Source organism: Electrona antarctica (genome assembly GCF_951216825.1).
Source record: "Electrona antarctica genome assembly, contig: scaffold_40, whole genome shotgun sequence".
In the NCBI taxonomy this organism is placed as follows: Eukaryota; Metazoa; Chordata; class Actinopteri; order Myctophiformes; family Myctophidae; genus Electrona; species Electrona antarctica.
Genome location: NW_027638523.1, coordinates 893,506 through 907,608, shown reverse-complemented (window position 1 = coordinate 907,608; position 14,103 = coordinate 893,506). Strand labels below are relative to the sequence as shown.

Below are 14,103 nucleotides of genomic sequence, written 5' to 3'. Positions count from 1 at the left end.
AGACAGGACACTATGCTACCTAAGACACTTCAGTCAACTGAAACTGAGATCATGTGTGACCCATGGGGTGTACCATTTGTGATCACAGTACTCTTAGTAGTTATACTGTAAGAACACATGCACTATCACTGACTGTTACTATATGACTATATACTATACACACTGCTGTTGCAGTGCTGCTAATAGATGATGTTATGTATACACTTACATGTGTGATATTATCTGCTGCTAAGTGTTGTCTCTCACCTGCACAACAGACTGTGATTCTATATTAGTATATTATATACATTTCATGTGTTTATTTTACATTTTGTATTTAATATTGCACTTGCAAGTTTATATTGTACATACCAGTACTGTATATGACATCACATCAAACTGCATTTGATTGAGTTTTTCTTTCTCTTCTGCACTGTAATGTGTTATGTATTTTTGTTTTAAAATAAGCATTTCTAATTGTATGTATTATTCCCTTGCACATTATACTATATTAGACATGTTATATTAGACATTGTGTTATGTTCACATCATTGGCTGCATTCCAACTGAGAAGAAATTAGCACAATACATTTTGTAAATAATTGTTCTATTGATATATGTTTTAAGTTGTAAACATGGTTGAAATAAAACGTGTTACCTTGAAATATGCGTTGTGTACGTTCTTAAATATGGCCCAGAACAGGTTTTAAAACATTCATATTTTCCAGTTAACTTATATCTCTACATTTATTGATTGTATACTAGATAGAACGTCCTTGCGGTCATGTTTCCATCCATCCATGTCCTATATATGTATTAGTAAAGGCTATTAAATTAGTGTCTATTTGGGGGTCCTTGGCGTGACGTTTGGGAACCACTGATATACAGCAGGGTATAAAGCCTTTTAAAACAAACAGCAGCATGTTGTGCACTCACTGTAAGTAAACATTGCACTTTAACATTGTCACCACAAACAATAATAGCAATGATTGTTACAAGAACATATAGCCATTTTAACACACCTGAAACATTGCACACTAGAAAGCTGAAAGAGTGATAACAGTTCCATGTGATGATAGACCTATTACTGTAGTTCTGCTGAAACTCATCAGAGTCAAAGAGGTGTGAAATGGTCTCAGTTCATCCAAAATGTGATCATTAGCAGGTGATCTGTCCAATGCCAGACAACGAGTGACCATTAACACGTTAATCTCTGCATTTGAATGCATATAGTGAATGAAGCATCAGCCATCATCATTTAGCATGTGTACATTTTAACATGGGGAAAGAATGTGGGGTTTGTTCATTATTTAGCATTTGAAAAACATTGAATAAAAGTGCATTCATCTCCACCATATTGAGAGAGAACCCTGCAAAAATGTATCAGCTTATGTTTTTGTTCAGTGTATTTTCATTCAATCCCTTCCAGTTTCACTATGACTTATATGACTGGATATGGAGACAGTAACCTCTGTTACTGAACAAACAAATAATTAATATAGGATATAATTGAATAAGTATAATGATATATCCTGATTTATCTTGACTTATCCTGATCATTTATTAATACTATGGACACATGTTTCTGCACACAGGCCTACACATTACACAATGGGATTTCACTGTAAATATAGATAAGAAATGAAATGAAACCAATAGCGCACAATAGAATATGAGACTTTGATTTGACAATATACTTATTTGCTGTTCCAGTCCTGTATAGAAACCAGACCACTGTCTTCTATACTAAAGTGGAAACAAATTGAACCTACATTACAACCTAACACATAAAATACAAGGGGTGCTGTATATAGGCTACTTGTAAAAGACAAGATGTGAAGGCTTGTCTACTATTTATACATATTGTTTGAAACAAATAGGCCTAACTGTTTTACTTCCGTTTTCTTGTTTTTAATAAATGTTTAAAGTCAAGATTTGTTTTTTATCTGTGGTTTGTAAGTGTTCCAAGATAAATTAAGATAAATGGGATGTAAATCACAGTATGAGCAGTTGTTTCTTCACCAGAGCTGGTTCTCCTTGGTTCTGATGTTACTGAAATAATGTGGAGAAATCCTCAAGATGAATGGCTCTGCTGCAGTAACAATTAATTCATATCCACTTATTCAATAGTTAGATTGTACATATTTATCCAGATACTGAGTAAGTCATTTTTGGATTAACTACTATACTGCTTTTTAAGGTTTATTATAAACCAGCAGTTGTTATGCACCACATGTGGAAGAACTCCCAGAAAACAGAAGGTATGCTGGCACTCTTATTTATTTTACATCACAATGAAATACTGTTCTGTTTCCCACTGCATTTGATTGAGTTTTTCTTTCTCTTCTGCACTGTAATGTTTTATGTATTTTTGTTTTAGTTATGATTTTATATATGTTTCCTGATGTGTGCAAAGCACATTGAAATGCCTTGTTGGAATTTGCTATACCAATAACGTTATTTTATATTTATGCTGGCTCCTGCTTTGACTTTAAGAAACTCCTCAATGGATCACTAGACTAGTAGACTAAATATTGTTCAACCAAAGTGGACTGTTATGTTCAAGTGGACTCTGTTTTCGACCATTGAATGGTTTTTCTCCAGATTAACTGGAAAACCAGTTCTTAAAGGGGCATTCCACTCATTTTCAACATTTTACTATGTCATTATATACCTTAGAGCTGCATTAAACATGCCAAAATATTAGACAAGTTGTTCTGATTTTGTACCAAAACTCCCCAGCCACATAGACAAAGCCAACACTCAATGGAAATCAGACTTTGAATAGGGGACACATTAGCACATTCCAAACCAGCCTGGGACAAGAAGCATAGAGGTGTCACTGACACCAAATGGGCCATTAGACACCGGGCTCAGGAAACAAAAGAGAAACACATGTAAATTTGTCTTTGTTGAAATGGAGCCATGGGGTGAATTAACCCCAATAAGGCTAAATAAACCAAAAGTCCTACAACAACAAGGTAAACTTAAACTCTTAAACTTAAACTGGAGATAATCTAAGAGTGATTGGATTAGGCTTCCTTCAAGTACATGGCGAATGCACTCATTCCTTGCAATGTACTTACATACACTTACATATGTTGCGACCTTCGGTCGCAACATATGTAGGTACATTGCACTGAAGTCCCCAGGTCCCCCCAGTCGAGCTTGTACCTGTAACTTGGGGGAAGTCTATTATAATTATTACTGATTCTCCAGTAAAGACATGTTGCCTCTACAAAAACCACACTACAAATGAAAGAAACCAGAACAAGAGAACACACACCCATTGATTCTGATTGGACGGAATTAAACAATGGCCAAGTAAACCACACCCATCAACAAAGCTAATTGGCCGAATGACTATGAGTCACGCCCACCATTAGGAACACATAAAACCAGGGCTCCAGCACAACTAATCATTCTCTAACAGAATCTTGCCTGAGGAAGGACCAACCAGTCCGAAACGTCTACTTTTCCAGCTCTCCTTTATATTTGATTCCGTCGTGAGTCAAGCGCCACCGTCGAGTCATGAGAGGTATTCTGAAAAGAAAGTTTGAGGAGGTCGACGATGAAGATCCATTCTACTCCTCACCTCCATCATCGTCCCTGCCTTCTCCTGCCTCCACGGAATGGGATTCTGATGGGGAGAGCAGCTCCTCAGAAAGCCAGGACTTTACAACTAATGGTTCTGCTTCACCTGCTGCCAGTCAACCCATCCAGTCTATTCTGAAGAGGCCAAAGCTGGAAGGGAGGCAGAGCAACGTGCGCTTTGATCTGGTGACGGTGTTCTACTTCCCACAATGCCAGGGTTTCACTAGCGTACCCTTTCGCGGGGGTGCCAGTCTGGGCATGTTGCACAGGCACAGCACTCTCCGCAGATACACAATGGCAGAGCACGCCCTGGAACAACGGAGTTGGCGCAGAGAGAGACTACGAGAGAGACGGAGAGAGGAGAAGCTTGAGGCTTTGAGACACCAGTTGATGGCCAATGTTATCATTGACCAGAGAGAATATGAGCGACTGACTGCAGACCAGGTCCCAGACGGAGACACTGACGTCCACATCACCGACGCCGAGCTGGAGGATGGGAACAGCTTCCTGCAGCCGTACTCCTACAAGCACAGACAGGCACTCCTGCAAGCAGCAGGTGTGAAGCACATTGACAAAGAGGAGAAGAGACAGCTGCATTCCCTGCGTGTCTTCAGGGAGGACTCTGGATGCAATTGCCAGGGTTTCTGTGAGCCAGAGACTTGTGAATGCAGTCTGGCAGGAATCAAGTGCCAGATGGACGCATGCCTCCCATGCTGCACTAAAGACGGCTGCGCAAACATTCAGGGACGCGTAGAGTTCAACTCCAGACGCGTGCAGACCCACTACATCGACACCGCCATGAGGCTAGAACTAGAGAGGCTACTACAAGATGATACGCCTGACCGTAGAGACAAGCTGGACGGCGTGTTCAACTCTGTTGATGTCCCGTCCCCAACACCACTGGTCATGGTGACCTCCAGCTCCTCCCAACACTCGGACGGTCCAGAGAGTTACATGGTGTCTGAGATGGACCTGCTGGACAGAGGCCAGTACCTGGTCCAGAGCTTCATGGGGGAAGGAAGCTTTGGGACGGTGGCCAAAGCCATCAGCACGTTCACCGGTGACACAGTGGCCATCAAGATATTGAAGAATCGCCACAATCACGATGAATTGGCAGCACATGAGGTAAGCAATAGCATTGTTCTTGAAGATTTTTATATTTGGCTCTGATTTATCATTAAGTTATCTAATCTAAATCTTTCTTGTATTCCTAGATGGCTGTGTTGCAAATGATGAAAGTCCTGGACCCTGAACACGTGTGGAACAGTGAGATTTTACGACAGCTTTGTGCATAAAGGATTGAGATGCATGGTGTTTGAGTCTCTGGATGTTAATCTCCTGGATTTCTTGAACGAGAGACATGTCCATATGTCCATGATGGAGACGAGATGCATCATACAGCAGGTATGGCTTTGACAATTACATTTTAAAGTAATGGAAAAAATATTGATACAAAGATACTGAGTTGAATTTCTGAATTTCTGATCATGCTCTTTATTCTTGTCTTGCAGCTTGCCATTGCACTCCAGGCCCTGAAGGGAATCGGTCTGATCCACACAGACATCAAACTAGACAACATCATGCTGGTGAACCAACGACAACAACCCCTCAAAGTCAAACTCATTGACTTTGGTCTGGCCGTTCCTGTCTCTGAGACCAAGCAACGGAGGATCAGACCTCCTCTTCAGTATAGGTGAGCCTTATTATCTGCTTCACTGAAAGCTCAATGCAAACAAATATTAAAATGGAAAGTGTAACGAGTGCAATTGAGAACTTGAAGAAACTTGAAAGTTGCTAACATTATCCTTTTCTTTTACAACCCACAGATCACCAGAACTCTTCCTGGGCCTCCCGATCACAGAGGCACTTGACATGTGGTCACTGGGCTGTATGGTGGTTAATGGGATGCTGTTCCGTGATCTCTTTGGCGGGAAGACTGAATATGATGTGGTGAGTATTGTGCTGATGCACTGTACATTACTACATGCATCCTGACTGTACTCTTTAATCCATAGTTATAGCCTAACACTGTTAATGAAATATTCTCAATATGTGAAATATCCTGTGTTTTTTCTACAGGTTCAATCCATCCTCTTGACACTTGGTATGCCAGAGCAATCCCTCTTGGATGCTGGACAAACAACCTGCAGCTATTTCATTCAGGAAGACGATACATGGAGATTTAAGGTATGACTGCAACTAATATTGGAGTAACAACTTCATCTCTGAAATGTTCAAGAATAGGCTGTCTTTGCACGTCATTCAATCAGATCACTAAAAATGTTTTGTTTTGTGTTTTCCAGGAACCAGAGGAGTATTACACAGTGCAGGAGTTAAAGGCAGAACTGCTAATAGAGGATGTTATGTATACACTTACATGTGTGATTTGCTCACTGGAAGAAGTGTTCTCCTCCCTGCGTTGCGATGCTGATGAAACATCTTGTGACGTCTTCATGGACCTGTTGAAACGAATGCTTCATCTGGATCCAGAGGGGAGGATAACACCTGACCAGGTGTTGGACCATCCCTTCATCACCATGCCTCACCTATGACCGTCTCAAGGTGTTTGTGGGGTCAACCATTGCAAATGTAATGCACTCCCAGTTATTGGTATTGGATTTTGTGTACAGTACATGTTTGACTATGACAACGCCACAATATGGTGATGTCGGCCAACACTGATCCAGACAGGACACTATGCTACCTAAGACACTTCAGTCAACTGAAACTGAGATCATGTGTGACCCATGGGGTGTACCATTTGTGATCACAGTACTCTTAGTAGTTATACTGTAAGAACACATGCACTATCACTGACTGTTACTATATGACTATATACTATACACACTGCTGTTGCAGTGCTGCTAATAGATGATGTTATGTATACACTTACATGTGTGATATTATCTGCTGCTAAGTGTTGTCTCTCACCTGCACAACAGACTGTGATTCTATATTAGTATATTATATACATTTCATGTGTTTATTTTACATTTTGTATTTAATATTGCACTTGCAAGTTTATATTGTACATACCAGTACTGTATATGACATCACATCAAACTGCATTTGATTGAGTTTTTCTTTCTCTTCTGCACTGTAATGTGTTATGTAGTTTTGTTTTAAAATAAGCATTTATAATTGTATGTATTATTCCCTTGCACATTATACTATATTAGACATGTTATATTAGACATTGTGTTATGTTCACATCATTGGCTGCATTCCAACTGAGAAGAAATTAGCACAATACATTTTGTAAATAATTGTTCTATTGATATATGTTTTAAGTTGTAAACATGGTTGAAATAAAACGTGTTACCTTGAAATATGCGTTGTGTACGTTCTTAAATATGGCCCAGAACAGGTTTTAAAACATTCATATTTTCCAGTTAACTTATATCTCTACATTTATTGATTGTATACTAGATAGAACGTCCTTGCGGTCATGTTTCCATCCATCCATGTCCTATATATGTATTAGTAAAGGCTATTAAATTAGTGTCTATTTGGGGGTCCTTGGCGTGACGTTTGGGAACCACTGATATACAGCAGGGTATAAAGCCTTTTAAAACAAACAGCAGCATGTTGTGCACTCACTGTAAGTAAACATTGCACTTTAACATTGTCACCACAAACAATAATAGCAATGATTGTTACAAGAACATATAGCCATTTTAACACACCTGAAACATTGCACACTAGAAAGCTGAAAGAGTGATAACAGTTCCATGTGATGATAGACCTATTACTGTAGTTCTGCTGAAACTCATCAGAGTCAAAGAGGTGTGAAATGGTCTCAGTTCATCCAAAATGTGATCATTAGCAGGTGATCTGTCCAATGCCAGACAACGAGTGACCATTAACACGTTAATCTCTGCATTTGAATGCATATAGTGAATGAAGCATCAGCCATCATCATTTAGCATGTGTACATTTTAACATGGGGAAAGAATGTGGGGTTTGTTCATTATTTAGCATTTGAAAAACATTGAATAAAAGTGCATTCATCACCACCATATTGAGAGAGAACCCTGCAAAAATGTATCAGCTTATGTTTTTGTTCAGTGTATTTTCATTCAATCCCTTCCAGTTTCACTATGACTTATATGACTGGATATGGAGACAGTAACCTCTGTTACTGAACAAACAAATAATTAATATAGGATATAATTGAATAAGTATAATGATATATCCTGATTTATCTTGACTTATCCTGATCATTTATTAATACTATGGACACATGTTTCTGCACACAGGCCTACACATTACACAATGGGATTTCACTGTAAATATAGATAAGAAATGAAATGAAACCAATAGCGCACAATAGAATATGAGACTTTGATTTGACAATATACTTATTTGCTGTTCCAGTCCTGTATAGAAACCAGACCACTGTCTTCTATACTAAAGTGGAAACAAATTGAACCTACATTACAACCTAACACATACAATACAAGGGGTGCTGTATATAGGCTACTTGTAAAAGACAAGATGTGAAGGCTTGTCTACTATTTATACATATTGTTTGAAACAAATAGGCCTAACTGTTTTACTTCCGTTTTCTTGTTTTTAATAAATGTTTAAAGTCAAGATTTGTTTTTTATCTGTGGTTTGTAAGTGTTCCAAGATAAATTAAGATAAATGGGATGTAAATCACAGTATGAGCAGTTGTTTCTTCACCAGAGCTGGTTCTCCTTGGTTCTGATGTTACTGAAATAATGTGGAGAAATCCTCAAGATGAATGGCTCTGCTGCAGTAACAATTAATTCATATCCACTTATTCAATAGTTAGATTGTACATATTTATCCAGATACTGAGTAAGTCATTTTTGGATTAACTACTATACTGCTTTTTAAGGTTTATTATAAACCAGCAGTTGTTATGCACCACATGTGGAAGAACTCCCAGAAAACAGCAGGTATGCTGGCACTCTTATTTATTTTACATCACAATGAAATACTGTTCTGTTTCCCACTGCATTTGATTGAGTTTTTCTTTCTCTTCTGCACTGTAATGTTTTATGTATTTTTGTTTTAGTTATGATTTTATATATGTTTCCTGATGTGTGCAAAGCACATTGAAATGCCTTGTTGGAATTTGCTATACCAATAACGTTATTTTATATTTATGCTGGCTCCTGCTTTGACTTTAAGAAACTCCTCAATGGATCACTAGACTAGTAGACTAAATATTGTTCAACCAAAGTGGACTGTTATGTTCAAGTGGACTCTGTTTTCGACCATTGAATGGTTTTTCTCCAGATTAACTGGAAAACCAGTTCTTAAAGGGGCATTCCACTCATTTTCAACATTTTACTATGTCATTATATACCTTAGAGCTGCATTAAACATGCCAAAATATTAGACAAGTTGTTCTGATTTTGTACCAAAACTCCCCAGCCACATAGACAAAGCCAACACTCAATGGAAATCAGACTTTGAATAGGGGACACATTAGCACATTCCAAACCAGCCTGGGACAAGAAGCATAGAGGTGTCACTGACACCAAATGGGCCATTAGACACCGGGCTCAGGAAACAAAAGAGAAACACATGTAAATTTGTCTTTGTTGAAATGGAGCCATGGGGTGAATTAACCCCAATAAGGCTAAATAAACCAAAAGTCCTACAACAATAAGGTAAACTTAAACTCTTAAACTTAAACTGGAGATAATCTAAGAGTGATTGGATTAGGCTTCCTTCAAGTACATGGCGAATGCACTCATTCCTTGCAATGTATGCATATGTTGCGACCTTCGGTCGCAACATATGTAGGTACATTGCACTGAAGTCCCCAGGTCCCCCCAGTCGAGCTTGTACCTGTAACTTGGGGGAAGTCTATTATAATTATTACTGATTCTCCAGTAAAGACATGTTGCCTCTACAAAAACCACACTACAAATGAAAGAAACCAGAACAAGAGAACACACACCCATTGATTCTGATTGGACGGAATTAAACAATGGCCAAGTAAACCACACCCATCAACAAAGCTAATTGGCCGAATGACTATGAGTCACGCCCACCATTAGGAACACATAAAACCAGGGCTCCAGCACAACTAATCATTCTCTAACAGAATCTTGCCTGAGGAAGGACCAACCAGTCCGAAACGTCTACTTTTCCAGCTCTCCTTTATATTTGATTCCGTCGTGAGTCAAGCGCCACCGTCGAGTCATGAGAGGTATTCTGAAAAGAAAGTTTGAGGAGGTCGACGATGAAGATCCATTCTACTCCTCACCTCCATCATCGTCCCTGCCTTCTCCTGCCTCCACGGAATGGGATTCTGATGGGGAGAGCAGCTCCTCAGAAAGCCAGGACTTTACAACTAATGGTTCTGCTTCACCTGCTGCCAGTCAACCCATCCAGTCTATTCTGAAGAGGCCAAAGCTGGAAGGGAGGCAGAGCAACGTGCGCTTTGATCTGGTGACGGTGTTCTACTTCCCACAATGCCAGGGTTTCACTAGCGTACCCTTTCGCGGGGGTGCCAGTCTGGGCATGTTGCACAGGCACAGCACTCTCCGCAGATACACAATGGCAGAGCACGCCCTGGAACAACGGAGTTGGCGCAGAGAGAGACTACGAGAGAGACGGAGAGAGGAGAAGCTTGAGGCTTTGAGACACCAGTTGATGGCCAATGTTATCATTGACCAGAGAGAATATGAGCGACTGACTGCAGACCAGGTCCCAGACGGAGACACTGACGTCCACATCACCGACGCCGAGCTGGAGGATGGGAACAGCTTCCTGCAGCCGTACTCCTACAAGCACAGACAGGCACTCCTGCAAGCAGCAGGTGTGAAGCACATTGACAAAGAGGAGAAGAGACAGCTGCATTCCCTGCGTGTCTTCAGGGAGGACTCTGGATGCAATTGCCAGGGTTTCTGTGAGCCAGAGACTTGTGAATGCAGTCTGGCAGGAATCAAGTGCCAGATGGACGCATGCCTCCCATGCTGCACTAAAGACGGCTGCGCAAACATTCAGGGACGCGTAGAGTTCAACTCCAGACGCGTGCAGACCCACTACATCGACACCGCCATGAGGCTAGAACTAGAGAGGCTACTACAAGATGATACGCCTGACCGTAGAGACAAGCTGGACGGCGTGTTCAACTCTGTTGATGTCCCGTCCCCAACACCACTGGTCATGGTGACCTCCAGTTCCTCCCAACACTCGGACGGTCCAGAGAGTTACATGGTGTCTGAGATGGACCTGCTGGACAGAGGCCAGTACCTGGTCCAGAGCTTCATGGGGGAAGGAAGCTTTGGGACGGTGGCCAAAGCCATCAGCACGTTCACCGGTGACACAGTGGCCATCAAGATATTGAAGAATCGCCACAATCACGATGAATTGGCAGCACATGAGGTAAGCAATAGCATTGTTCTTGAAGATTTTTATATTTGGCTCTGATTTATCATTAAGTTATCTAATCTAAATCTTTCTTGTATTCCTAGATGGCTGTGTTGCAAATGATGAAAGTCCTGGACCCTGACACGTGTGGAACAGTGAGATTTTACGACAGCTTTGTGCATAAAGGATTGAGATGCATGGTGTTTGAGTCTCTGGATGTTAATCTCCTGGATTTCTTGAACGAGAGACATGTCCATATGTCCATGATGGAGACGAGATGCATCATACAGCAGGTATGGCTTTGACAATTACATTTTAAAGTAATGGAAAAAATATTGATACAAAGATACTGAGTTGAATTTCTGAATTTCTGATCATGCTCTTTATTCTTGTCTTGCAGCTTGCCATTGCACTCCAGGCCCTGAAGGGAATCGGTCTGATCCACACAGACATCAAACTAGACAACATCATGCTGGTGAACCAACGACAACAACCCCTCAAAGTCAAACTCATTGACTTTGGTCTGGCCGTTCCTGTCTCTGAGACCAAGCAACGGAGGATCAGACCTCCTCTTCAGTATAGGTGAGCCTTATTATCTGCTTCACTGAAAGCTCAATGCAAACAAATATTAAAATGGAAAGTGTAACGAGTGCAATTGAGAACTTGAAGAAACTTGAAAGTTGCTAACATTATCCTTTTCTTTTACAACCCACAGATCACCAGAACTCTTCCTGGGCCTCCCGATCACAGAGGCACTTGACATGTGGTCACTGGGCTGTATGGTGGTTAATGGGATGCTGTTCCGTGATCTCTTTGGCGGGAAGACTGAATATGATGTGGTGAGTATTGTGCTGATGCACTGTACATTACTACATGCATCCTGACTGTACTCTTTAATCCATAGTTATAGCCTAACACTGTTAATTAAATATTCTCAATATGTGAAATATCCTGTGTTTTTTCTACAGGTTCAATCCATCCTCTTGACACTTGGTATGCCAGAGCAATCCCTCTTGGATGCTGGACAAACAACCTGCAGCTATTTCATTCAGGAAGACGATACATGGAGATTTAAGGTATGACTGCAACTAATATTGGAGTAACAACTTCATCTCTGAAATGTTCAAGAATAGGCTGTCTTTGCACGTCATTCAATCAGATCACTAAAAATGTTTTGTTTTGTGTTTTCCAGGAACCAGAGGAGTATTACACAGTGCAGGAGTTAAAGGCAGAACTGCTAATAGAGGATGTTATGTATACACTTACATGTGTGATTTGCTCACTGGAAGAAGTGTTCTCCTCCCTGCGTTGCGATGCTGATGAAACATCTTGTGACGTCTTCATGGACCTGTTGAAACGAATGCTTCATCTGGATCCAGAGGGGAGGATAACACCTGACCAGGTGTTGGACCATCCCTTCATCACCATGCCTCACCTATGACCGTCTCAAGGTGTTTGTGGGGTCAACCATTGCAAATGTAATGCACTCCCAGTTATTGGTATTGGATTTTGTGTACAGTACATGTTTGACTATGACAACGCCACAATATGGTGATGTCGGCCAACACTGATCCAGACAGGACACTATGCTACCTAAGACACTTCAGTCAACTGAAACTGAGATCATGTGTGACCCATGGGGTGTACCATTTGTGATCACAGTACTCTTAGTAGTTATACTGTAAGAACACATGCACTATCACTGACTGTTACTATATGACTATATACTATACACACTGCTGTTGCAGTGCTGCTAATAGATGATGTTATGTATACACTTACATGTGTGATATTATCTGCTGCTAAGTGTTGTCTCTCACCTGCACAACAGACTGTGATTCTATATTAGTATATTATATACATTTCATGTGTTTATTTTACATTTTGTATTTAATATTGCACTTGCAAGTTTATATTGTACATACCAGTACTGTATATGACATCACATCAAACTGCATTTGATTGAGTTTTTCTTTCTCTTCTGCACTGTAATGTGTTATGTATTTTTGTTTTAAAATAAGCATTTCTAATTGTATGTATTATTCCCTTGCACATTATACTATATTAGACATGTTATAATAGACATTGTGTTATGTTCACATCATTGGCTGCATTCCAACTGAGAAGAAATTAGCACAATACATTTTGTAAATAATTGTTCTATTGATATATGTTTTAAGTTGTAAACATGGTTGAAATAAAACGTGTTACCTTGAAATATGCGTTGTGTACGTTCTTAAATATGGCCCAGAACAGGTTTTAAAACATTCATATTTTCCAGTTAACTTATATCTCTACATTTATTGATTGTATACTAGATAGAACGTCCTTGCGGTCATGTTTCCATCCATCCATGTCCTATATATGTATTAGTAAAGGCTATTAAATTAGTGTCTATTTGGGGGTCCTTGGCGTGACGTTTGGGAACCACTGATATACAGCAGGGTATAAAGCCTTTTAAAACAAACAGCAGCATGTTGTGCACTCACTGTAAGTAAACATTGCACTTTAACATTGTCACCACAAACAATAATAGCAATGATTGTTACAAGAACATATAGCCATTTTAACACACCTGAAACATTGCACACTAGAAAGCTGAAAGAGTGATAACAGTTCCATGTGATGATAGACCTATTACTGTAGTTCTGCTGAAACTCATCAGAGTCAAAGAGGTGTGAAATGGTCTCAGTTCATCCAAAATGTGATCATTAGCAGGTGATCTGTCCAATGCCAGACAACGAGTGACCATTAACACGTTAATCTCTGCATTTGAATGCATATAGTGAATGAAGCATCAGCCATCATCATTTAGCATGTGTACATTTTAACATGGGGAAAGAATGTGGGGTTTGTTCATTATTTAGCATTTGAAAAAAATTGAATAAAAGTGCATTCATCACCACCATATTGAGAGAGAACCCTGCAAAAATGTATCAGCTTATGTTTTTGTTCAGTGTATTTTCATTCAATCCCTTCCAGTTTCACTATGACTTATATGACTGGATATGGAGACAGTAACCTCTGTTACTGAACAAACAAATAATTAATATAGGATATAATTGAATAAGTATAATGATATATCCTGATTTATCTTGACTTATCCTGATCATTTATTAATACTCTGGACACATGTTTCTGCACACAGGCCTACACATTACACAATGGGATTTC

At 39.9% G+C, this 14,103-nt stretch overlaps 2 protein-coding genes across 2 annotated transcripts in view; both read left to right on the top strand.

Moving 5' to 3' along the window:
• The window catches only part of LOC306917984 (uncharacterized protein), a gene marked incomplete at its 3' end in the record, with an annotated part of 316,989 nt that overhangs the window by 93,056 nt on the left and 209,830 nt on the right, over nt 1-14,103 (top strand). The gene's annotated exons all lie outside the window — the stretch shown is intronic.
• Nucleotides 3,511-4,443, top strand: LOC306918000 (cysteine/serine-rich nuclear protein 3-like; the record flags this gene model as incomplete). The annotated part of the gene is made up of 1 exon (XM_079530899.1): nt 3,511-4,443. A coding segment is annotated over one exon (933 nt), but the record flags the coding sequence as incomplete, so codon positions are not given.